A 12,296-nucleotide genomic window follows, 5' to 3' on the forward strand; every position below is an offset into this window, starting at 1 on the left:
GTTGAACTGTCAATGGTGAGAGAGAAACTGTTGGCTTTGTGTAGGGTGGATTTTGTACCAACAAGGAGAAGTTCAGTTTTTCCGCTGTTAAGTTTGAAGAACTTATGGAAAAAACAGGATTTAAGGCAAAGTGAAAGGGATTTTTGTGGTACGACTTGTATTTGTACATTTTAATTTTCTTCCTATTCCATTTTGTACAGTGTGTTTCATCATTCAAATTGTACAGGACCAGAGCCGAGCTATGTTACTGACTCTCAATCATGGGAAACTGCAAAGCTGCTATGAAAACGTCAAATTCTGTCTCATTAATTCTCGATGACTTTGCAAACCTTTTCTCTTTGTCACTGGTTTGCTGGCGGCCACAGTATGCTATATCTACTAATTAAGGCAGGTCAATTTGATCAGGCAGCTTCTTGGACAGTCACAGTTGGCATCTGGCCCCGTTTAAAACCTCAGGGCACGCATGCCCCCAGGGGCCTATTTGGACTCTGATTAGTGGCCCTTTGTGGATGTAATCAAACACAGGTGTTCTCCGTGGCGTCAGGATTCCCCCGAGGCAGAGTTTACACGACCGATGCAGTGAAGCTAGTATGGATGAACGCTGGCTACCAATGGTTCAATGTGGAGTAATAAATAAAGGAAAAATGCTGAAGAGCAGAGACGCTGTTCCCTGCAGTAGCCGGCGCATCCCAAAAAGTGTCACTTCGCACAGTGTGTGTGGAATTTGGTGTGACAAACAAATGGCCACCAGCTTTTCCGCTCCTCTGTAGCTCATTAAGAAAAAGGAGGCAAGCAATGAAACGTAGAAACATTTAGCTGTGAGTTAGAGCAGACTATACACAACAAGTTCCTAATTTTTCTTCCATTATACATTATGCGCGCATGCACACACACACACACACACACACACACGCACATGCACAAGCGCGCGCACGCACGCACAAAACACCCACCGACACACACACACACACACACACACACACACACACACACACACACACACACACACACACACACACACACACACACACACACACACACACACACACGCACACGCGCACACACACACACACACGCGCGCACACGCACACACACAGTATACATAAGGCAGGCAAGCATTAATATCTACGTCTAGTTTAGAGTTATTTTTGGTCGTTTTGAACTGTCAGTAAGATGGAGTACCCATAAAAAGCCACATAAATCTGGGGAAACCTCATAAACTGCACAAATAATGGTTGGAGTTCACTTTATTAAATGGCTTCATCTAATTGTTTATACACTAAAATATTTTCATGTCCAAATGTGTAGAAGGTTGAGAGGAATTTAATTGCATGCAGTCTTCTTAAAATGTACAAGATCATCCACACTCAGTCGACACTTCATTTCAAAAGAACACAGCCTTTCTGAAGGTAAATTAATACTGGAAGTGTATTCATTACTTGTTGTGTTTGTAGTTTTGGGGTTGCATGACTCTTCGTATGAAAACCATATTGAAATTTTCTGTCCTGGTCCGCTTGTCCCTCTCATGAGGCTCATTGAAGAAACCAAAAGACTACAATATACGGTAGGAAGCCACAGTGTGGTTTTTAATATCAATAGAAATTCAATTATGACCACTTTGACAATGTAAATGATCTTCTGAAAGGTGGAATCGATGACATGGCTCTTGTATTACAGTTCATTGGATTGTATGGCTGTACCTAATGAAGTGTCCAATGACGGGTAAGTCATTGTACTCCTCATTGCACTCCTCATATTTTTCCAACAATTGGAGCAATTTATTTGGCGCAAGGCACTAACTTTTGAATGTCTTATAAATGTCATGTCATGTAAAACTTGAGAGGATACTCTAATTTTAAATGCACGGCCTAAAAACTCCTGCACTCAACTACATTGTCAAATTGAATCTAAATTATACAGACTACAAAAGGAAAGGCTTATCTGTCTTGCTTTTTTTGTAAATTGAAGGGGAATCGAAGAAGACGTGGCTTATCCAGCAGGTTAAACATATAGCTTTTGTATAAGAACTCATATCTCTTCTGACTGTAGAATGCCACGCTGTCTTAGTTAAGGTCTTTCCGCTCTCGTTTTGTGAGACAGACTGACAAGTAGACTGACTGACAGCCGCTGCACTGTGCTAGACACTGAATGCTCTGTGAGGCTGAGCATCCAGATAAGAGCCACTACTCACATCACTTTGCTGTCACTCATGGTCTCATACGCTCAACACACAAGCGGGGGCTCCGAGAGTGGGAGCTGCATGGCGACTGGGTGTCTGAACTTCCTTTACGCTCCCTTTGAGATGTTTGCAAAAAGGTCAAACAGAGTCTGGGAGTGTCCAGGTAGACACGAGCAATGCCTGCAGGCAGCAACAGACCAGGCCAATTCATTCATACATTTGATGACATTTCAAATGCGATCTCTGCTGGGAGCTAAGTGACGAACCAGAGCAAAATGTCAGTTTACATTCACTCATCTAAATTTGGGCAAGCTGCAAATATGCTCTATGGCTGTCACGTCAGGGCCCAAGATGCTGGCTCCTTCGCTGAAAAAGAAAATCAAGGCAGGCACCCCACTGTGACGGTGACAGGACAGCAAATAAATACCACATGGAACAATCTGACAAAGTTGAAATAATTCAATCAATGTCCATCTTTCAATCCATTACCGGTATTTACACAATTTTAAAGGCATGGTAATCAACTTTAAGTATTGTCTTGGCAAGGTCACAATACTGTAAGGTCAACATAACCACCCATCCATTTTTGATCCGCTCATCCTTGTGTGGATAAGCGGTCAACATTACACTTCCCTTATTGGTGACCCTGTTTAGTACATACTGGACCCTTTTTCCTGATATTAGCCACGGTGGTTAGTTTTGTGACTCAAGCCACGAAAAAAATTGTCAGAAAAGATTTGACGCAAGACCCACAAGACAATATGCAGACTCACCTCTGCAAACTGCAACCTGCTGAATGTGCTTTTTGGAGGAGTGGTTAATTTAAAAATCTTCTTCGGTGAAACCCAAGTCTCCATTGTCTCTAGCTTGCTTGTTGCTAAGTTGGTGGCATGGTGTCTGACAAGGTAGCCCTGGAACTGGTCGGACTGGAAGTAGTAATGTACAGACACTATGTGGCCCATGGGGAAATACCTGGCAAAGAATAGAAAGCTGTTATTAACAAAATGGTTTGATGTGCTTTTTTTAATCTGGTATGCATCCCAAAAAAATTATTTAGATGCCAACGATTAGACAGTCAATGTGTTCTGTGAGTGCATGACATTAACGAATGCTGAGCCCTTAAGCAACGGGTCACTAATCAATGGTTTGTGTCTTCCATACTAAGAGTCACCTTTTATTTATTAATCATCTGTTTATGAAAGATAATGATGTGTGATGTGTGATGAACAGTAAAAATTTGACCCACATCTACCGGAGTTGCATCCAACAACACGAATGCATGTGTTATTATTAGTACTCGTAGCATATGTAGTTGAGTAGCCCTGTAGGTAGTTACAAAGTATAATATACTGCATCGAACTGTACGACTGATACTTTTATTTGCACCATACTTGATTTGTGGAATCTGTTTATAATCCACAGTCCTCTAAATGTTCACTTTTCTTTGGCTGCAATGAAATTATTGTGAAGCACTTCTGTGTTCTTCAAAGTCATAAAGCAACTTTTATTTGAAACATTGTTCTACATTAGTGACCCGGCTTACAAAATATGTGACAGCTGAGACCACAGAAATACACAACAATCATTCACATTAGTCATTGAAATACAAAGGGCCCGTGCATGCACACGCACACACGCACACACACACACACACACACACACACACACACACACACACACACACACACACACACACACACACACACACACACACACACACACACACACATACCCACATACACACAAAATTGAACTGGGTCATTCAGTCAACTGAAGATGAAAGGGGGTCTTGCCCTCCTGATTGGTCCCTTTGTTAGTGTGCCTCCTCCTATACGTCGCCAGCCCTCAGGGTGGTACGAGTAACTTCTGGAAAAACAAAAAAGGAGCCAGGATGGACACTGCTGTGGAACAATCTGCAGCTGCTCTCATGTCCTGAGTCAGAGTTCTAATCCCACATCTCTTCTGCTTCTTTAATTTCATCTTTATTCACAGACATCTTCCATGAATAAGTGTGCAGACCCAAACTAATACATCCAGTCAGGCTACCGCTGCGCTTATGTGCCCGAGGCCTCATCAGTATTCTGCAGAAGTATCATGAGTCAACCCATCGCTGTAAATGCAATGCTGACAAGCAGAACAGCAAATATTTGCAACCAGTACAACAGAGTGCATTCTTATACTGTACTCCTCGCCGCTGTACTCCGTTTTGTACATCTGTTTTTTATTCTAACCGTTCTTCTCTGTTCTCCCTCCACATCCTTTTCTTTGTCTGATCCCTCAGCTTTCATTTCTGCCCCCTTGCTCAGTTCTTCCGAAAAGACAGGGGGAAACTGTGTTGTGTGCACAGAAGCTCCATTCAGGCCTTTAAACCACTCACAGTCACAGTGGGCTGTTAAAAGAGCCAAATCCCCCCCTTTGACGTCTTACCACTTTTTCACTGACACGTCTGCTCGTTGCACGTCTCTATTCTACCTGAGTGCATAATATATGTGCTTGTTCAGGAAAATTGAGCGATCTGTCAAATACCAGTAGAACAGTAAATAGTCATTCAATAGGTGATTCTCACTAACATGCAGGCAAATGTGTTGAGGACTGATGATGGGGAATACAGCCCTGCCACATAAGAAATGGAATGCCATAGGGATCATCCCCTATGCTCTTTAACATTTACATCTATGACATGGCTGAAACCAGAGTCCCACTAGGATGGATATGCTGATGGCCTTGCATTGCTCTTCTCTCACAAATATACTTGCTTCCACCCGATGTGGTTTTAAAATCTGGATATTTGAGGCTGTGGCAGCTAAAACTAAGTTTGGCCAAGACCACCATCACAAACTGGAGAGAGAGAGAGAGAGAGAGAGAGAGAGAGAGAGAGAGAGAGAGAGAGAGAGAGAGAGAGAGAGAGAGAGAGAGAGAGAGAGAGAGAGAGACCAATGACATAGGACATCCTGTCAAACAACGTATATTGTCCTCAAGGAACAAATCATTGCAACTGACAGGCAGTCTTTTGAAAACAGCAAGTGATGCTAACTCCATTTGAGACGAAAAAACTTAAATGTGCTGAGTCAAATATATGCTAACGGTATGAATGACAATCATTGACAGATCAGATAGTGTCACTTTTTTATTGTTGTTCAAACACATACTCTGTTCCAAACAATTCTGTTTCAATGCATCAATGTTTATTTTTTTGATAAACAACAAACTAATGCCATATGATGACATATGGTGTGTAGGTTTGGGTATTGGGTATAATCTTTAAATACGCTTGTTTGTAGTATTGATTTACCAGGATTTGGGATTTGGGATCACTTTGGCTGCTCAGCGGCAAATACTGGGGTCAGACGAAATAAATGTGACTTCTGACTATCCTTTTTTCTTGGCATATTGAAATGGATGTACAATATGTACTGCATTGGTGGTATATTGATGTGTGTGCATGTATGTTTGTGTCTGTGTGTGTCCGCGTGCATTTGTGTGAGTGAAGTCTATTATTAGCAATGTTTTGGTTGTATGGTTTATGACATATCTGGAATTAATTTAAAAGAGAGTAAAAAAGATCTCCTACATGGCGGGCGTGAGCATGAGCATGTAAAATGTTGCGTTGCTGAAATGCAACAAAGGTGTTGCTTTCTCTGCCCTTTTGTTTGTCAACGAACGCTTTTCTCTCTCACGCATATATGAATTGGCACTTCACACCTCAGCATTCTGTTTTTAATTTGTTCTTGTTTTATCACTTTCCGTGTGGGTTTCATCACCTCAGCATCGACAAACTAAAATTAATCCGAAAATGCTGTTACACCAGATGTTACTGAGCGCTTATGCTGATGAAATGCTTAACAAGGTACATGAATTCCAATTCCAATTTTACTTTTAACTGAACATATGCACCAGATTTTTGGAAATCCAACACTTCCTAACACCATGTTTTGGCTGATTAAAGCAGCTTTCTCATTTCTGACTTAATTTAATTCAATTGAATCCTCACGACAACGTTCTTCACTGTGAGTGACCCCACCGTATTGGAAATTTTTCAGTCAATATTTTCATCAGGGTTTAAACAGTGTAACAGTTTAAACAACAAATACAAATTTTGTCCTGCACCATCAAATTATCACGGTGGGCTGCAACATGCCAGGCAACACTGTGATCTATTGGAAGAAATGTGAGTGTGTAGCAGTTGTTTGAAGGCATGGAATAGCACAAATTTATATTTACAAATAAACCGTCATCTGTACTTCTTTGAAGGTGTTGGACATTTCGTTTCTTATCCAAGAAACTTCGTCAGAAAACTAAAGTCTTACTAGTAGTTTAGGCCCTATATATATCCCTACTGTCCAATTTTGTAAAGAGCAGTAAAATTGTAAAGAGCAGTACATTGGGGAGACTAAACAAATTCTCAAAAAAAAGACTTTATCAACATCGCAGGGATAATACTAGTGGGCCTCAATCGGCAGTACATATGCACATAAAAGATAGCAACCACTCATTTGACGACAATGAGGTTAAAATCTTAGCAAAAGAAAATAGATGGTTTGAAAGGGGAGTAAAAGAAGCGATTTTCATAAAACAACTAAATCCTTCATTAAACCGGTTTGGTGGGGTGAGGTTCAATTTGGATTGTTCATACAATAGAGCGATTAGGCAACATAGGATTAGTAATACTGATGAGGTGATACCGGTCGAAGTGGGGCAATCAGGCCAGTCATTAGTCAGAACGACAGGAACTATCAGTGGAGCAGCTGCAGGGAGTAGTCCTCTGCTCCCCCCAACCTGAGAGCAGCGACATATCATAGCAGAGTCCGGCCCCGCCATGTCTGGAAAGTAGAGATTATTAGATATAGGGCCTAAACTACCAGTAAGACTTTAGTTTGCTGGCGAAGTTTCTTGGATAAGAAGCGAAACGTCCGACACCTTCAAAGAAGTACAGATGACGGCTGAAGAAACCTTTTCATCGATGGGCCACTCCTGTACGATTGAGAGTTTACATAGAAGTATACAAATAGTATAGTGAACTTCCATGTTGATTCAAGATGGCAGTAGACGTGCACGTGTGTGTGCGTGCGCACGTATGTACTGTATATATAAAGAAAGACGGCATATCGTTTTTCACCAATAAGATGAAATAAACTTCCTGAATGAGATTCCTCTTTTGATACGATTGATGCAGCGCTAGATGGTGTTTTCATGGCACAAATCACACATTGGAGAATAAAAGACCAGGAAATATTGTAGATGTTGTGCTCATTTGCTAGCTACACACATGACCAATGCTGGAATTAATGCAGTTAAGATGAACAGAGAGCAGCTTGGTTTGATGTCTCAGCTACTTTATTTAGGGGCAAAGCTGATTCTCCCTCCAGCAGTTAAGATCATCTCCCATTTTTTGTTAAAAATACTCGGCACAGCGTTTGTTTTTAATGTCACCTGTGCATTGTGTGTACGTGCCAAATGTGAATCACTCAGAAATGTTCACTGCAGAAATGTTCAGTTTAATAGTATCTTGTAACTGTAGTTGGTCTCTAAATCACATGGAACCATCTCTCCTCGAAACAGAATTAGAATTTGCAATGCTTTTGCAAGTTGATTTTACTTGGCTTTGTATATTTGTTATCGAGTCCACAAATAAAAAGGGCAACACAAACAACAACAGTAATCAAAATAATGATTAGACTGCAATAACAATAATATTATAAGCCATTCATACTGATTATTAAATTGGTTGAAAATTAATCCGCCCCCACGCTTGATCAAATTAATGCGTTTGGAAATTCTAACCTGCAGCTATGATCCCGTGGGTTGCCTTGCAGCGAAGCGGCAGCGCGGGCCAATCCCAATCTTGAGAAGGAATGGTAGTAGGTGAGTTGCGTGTCCGACAGGCTGGCCACACCATCTGGCTCGTCGTACACATTTTCCCAGTACGAGTTTAGGCCTGGTGTCCCCGGTGGAAATGGTCCAAACAGGTAGGCGTCCAGATGGTTCACAATCTCCTGATTCACACTGGCTTCAAACTTCCTGGCAAAGAAGGTGGGACGCACCGTTTGCTGCAGAGAGAGTGTGTGGCAAATGAGATAAAGAGACAAAAAAGGATTAAGAAATGGATTTGTGCCAGGATGACAATGGAACAGATGCAATGTGTATAGCGGTAATGTACAGGCAGAACAAACAAAGGAAAACAAAGTTTCTTGAACACAGTGACGGCAAACTCTACCCTTATCTTACTTTATCACTTTATTCTATGACTCATCAGTCCTTTTCATTCGTGATGATTGAGCACATGCACAAGGTACAATGTTTTGAAGTGTAGGTAAAGGTTTACAATGTGTGTGGCAAGTATGGTGGCAAATTGACGTGCCTTGACAAGAAATTATTCAAAGTAACGTTCTTTGTGTGAAAATTCTTTTTGAATTAACTCTTTGTCTTTTTTTCATCCATTTAAACAAGCAATACAAAATATAGCAAGAGACGGGACTATTGAACACTTCCTAATGAGTCGCAGGTACCAGGCTCGCAACCAGTTTAGGGTATCCTCTGCCTATTGTCCAAAGATAGCTGGGATAGGTTCCAGAACAATGGATGGATGGATTTGAAGCCTTTTATTTGAAGAACAAAATACATTTCCTGAAATTTCATATCATATATTGAGATGATCTGATCAGTTCAATTCCTCTTTATTTATATGATTGATTTTATAGGTCTATAATCAATGCAACAAACAATCTCATTCCACAAATGTTGCTTTTTTTCTTGTTTGGAAAAGAAGTATTTCTGGAACATGAGACAAATAGTCAAGTCAAATCACATATGGGATCTCATTTCCAATTTCATGATTAACTTGAGCCAAATTGTATATTCTCGTATGCCTTTCTGCATACAGGGGGCTTAGTTAGATTTAGAGATTCTAATCACAGATGTAATGCCAAGTGGTTAATACTGTGTCGAGAGTTTGACACGGGGGTGGGGGGATAGAATGTGGATGCTCATATGCAACTTTTTACAAAGACTTTTTCCTTCAATTGGGGACAAATCAAGTAACAAGTACGGATTATTTCTTGTCCTAAAAAATAATTGGGGTTGAATTTCTGGGAAATCATTCCAAAAATTGCAGAAACTTTCATAATGCTTACTTCAGGAATTTTGGAAATATATAGAAAGATTGCATTTACGCTAAGGCATAATTCAGTTAGTTCCTATTTGTAGTTGCTAGCATAACATTCAGACTTTATTTTTGATTATTTTTTGCTTAGCCTGACTTGCTCTTTCCGCCCATGCCAATCGCATCCTTTCTGGCCTTGCTACTTTTGCTAGTTTGGCTGGAGGTGCATTATGAAATCTGCTGCCTCCACAGCTTGGCATTTACACAAAGATGATTCTTGTCAGCTGCAGACACACAACTATCAACCAATAGTTTGCTAGCACCAAGCACCTTGGTGCAACATACTGAAAAAAAGAGATCAAATGTACTTTTGGCACATTTTAGGGATCTCAGCTCTTTCTCATGTTGCAACTGTCATTCCAGGCTGCCAGCTTGATGTTGCATTGTACCACATGATTGTGCATGGTTCCAGCAATTAAATGGAACGCGTAGGTGGGAAATGTGGGTGCCTAAATGTTCCCAGAACTAGTGGGTTTTGACATGCCCTTCGGTGCTGTCAAAACCAGTCTTTCCCACATGCTTCCTAAATTCAATGTGAAATGCATTACAATACAAAGATGACCCATTTAAAAAGCACACCAGCAATTTCTTTCTCAAGATTAAGTTGACTTAGAGTGATGGCAATTCAAAATAATTATGCCGCAAAGTGGACAGCTGTAACATGATCTACCGTCAAAATGTGAGACGATTTCCAAAGTCGTTACAAAATAACCGGATCTGACATCAATGTGCTTTTTTAAAGTGCTTGTAGTTGGAGAACACTGGTTTCCACGGTAATGTTCTAGTCTGAAGCTCTAAATTTAAAATTTACATTTTCTGCTCCGTGGGATATCAAGTCCTATTTATACTGGAGGGTGACAAGCTCCTGCAAAGCCTACTTTTGTTCCCGACTTTATGCCCAGGGATGGCCTTCACTGATCTAACATGGTGCCAACCAAAGTCGGCAGGGAGCTGTGGTAACGTGTTGGCACGATAGCGCCAGTGAGCGAGGCGAGACAGGCGGCAGACCAATCTGGCAAACGAAGTCAAGTGCTGCGGCTTCGACAGCAATGTGCAGGACTGGAGTCACGGTCGAAAAAAGAAGATGGCTTCAATAGGTATTTAACTGTGTTTGAACATTTTCATTTTGTGCTACAGATGTTACTTTTTAGGAGCTTATTCAATGTCCAACCGATCCAGATTTTTTGACAGGCTCCTGAGGTCACTTCCACTTGCTTTCATTTTAAAAAGCTAACTATCCTATTCCTTCTGTTAATACCCAAAGGTCCAATTACTTTTCAAACGGTTCTGGGCCACTGAAACTAAGATATCATTTTCTACTAATTGGTTGTGAGGACAACGGGAACATGCTGATGTAGAGGACAAAGCTTGAGTGAAGAAAATCAACTAATAATGTGAGTGCATGTCACTTGTGAGTAATTTTATTGGTGAGATGTTTATCCTTTCATCAACCTGCTAGAAACCAAATCAATGAGCTGTCACACTTAATTAGTCGTGAAATGGGATAAGACTTACATGAAAGAAAAATAAATACATGTGTTAAATATGATATGTCAAATGGAAATTCAATTTCCACTTTGCTATTTTGTCACCAATCTGTGTCAGCGGCCCTCAGGTATTTTCCAAGGGCCCCGTGCCTTGTTCAAGGGAACCTCAACAGTTGTCACAATGACTTGAACGCCCTGAGCGACTTGCAATTTAATTCCTTTCTCCACTTGACGCGTGACCCTCTGTTTGCTGATCTTTTTCGATTGAACATGAGTTAGTCATTAGGCAATAAAACCTCACTCGCCAAACCTATTTTTTATATAGTAGATGGGAAAACAATGTACATGTTTTCTCTCAATCTCTCAAAATCACTGAATTTGGTAGAACTGCAAAATCCAATGAGTTCTCGTGCAAGCACCGGAACAGCAAAATAAAAGCTAAAAGTGATTGCTTTTGATTTTCTCAGTTCAAGGGCTATTACGTAGACAATAAATGAAATACATTTGCTGTCACTATCAGCAGTTTAGATCTGCACTAGATCAACGCTAATAAAACAGCTGAATTAGCTTATAGCCTTTTGCATTACATATTTTTGGACAAAATATGAAACATACAAAACCTTTAGATCAAAAATGTTCAATCTCACTAGCGCATGGACAGGAGATGAAATATTCTAAAGGGTCTACATAAGAAAATGGAAACCTTGGCAACAGTTAAGCCAATGTGCCAACATCTACTATGTTCCATATGTGTTTTTATGGATTTTATATGTAATTAAAATTACATATGCATAATATATCATCTTAAACTGCACCACTTACCGTGCATTACATACACTCGCTGTCATTAAATTATATCCAGCAATTGTGATAAAACCGTCATGGAGAAATATATACAGTTGATAGGAAAATTCGGGGCATTGTACATGAAATATTATTTAACATTACCAGTAAATACATGGACAATGAATCAGTACAATTCTTTACATTTAATTCTGACTTCACAAACACTGTGAGGACCGGTCCGAGAGTCAGTACGTGCCAGATGTGACCTGTGCACTTTGCCTAACGCAGTGGTTCTTTCTTAATCTTGTTGGAGGCACCGAATCCCAACAGTTTCATATGCTCATTCACCAAACCCTTCTTCAATAAAAAATACACGTAATGAATTGAGTTGCTGAACTTGGCATTGCAAATCATGCAGATGGGACGCTGACTTCCGTCACGTTCCGTGATACATGTAAAACCATGTTTTACATATTCGTCCGAACTCATTCTTTTTTTGCCCGACATAGTTAGCATGGATTAAAATATTAGGAAGGGTGTCTCACTTAAACAAATATACAGCCCTCTTCAAGCGATCTGATAGGGAGGCCTCATTCTGCTACATAAACCAGCGACCTTAAAGCGGACCGGTATGAAATCTCAGAGCAGGACGCTTACAATGACTGTACCCACTAACTGCAGACGA

At 40.5% G+C, this 12,296-nt stretch overlaps 1 protein-coding gene across 1 annotated transcript in view; it reads right to left on the reverse strand.

Moving 5' to 3' along the window:
- xylt1 (xylosyltransferase I) overlaps positions 1–12,296 on the reverse strand; it is an 84,951-nt gene that overhangs the window by 9,965 nt on the left and 62,690 nt on the right. Inside the window, exons 8-9 of the mRNA XM_089006075.1 lie at positions 7,961–8,226; positions 2,953–3,151 (exon numbers count right to left, since the gene is read on the reverse strand). Coding sequence (XP_088862201.1) covers positions 2,953–3,151; positions 7,961–8,226 — 465 coding nt within the window. The remainder of the gene's footprint in view (positions 1–2,952; positions 3,152–7,960; positions 8,227–12,296) is intronic.

The sequence above is a fragment of the Hippocampus bargibanti genome, linkage group LG10, assembly GCF_051943395.1.
Source record: "Hippocampus bargibanti isolate YZ-2025 linkage group LG10, ASM5194339v1, whole genome shotgun sequence".
NCBI lineage: Eukaryota > Metazoa > Chordata > Actinopteri > Syngnathiformes > Syngnathidae > Hippocampus > Hippocampus bargibanti.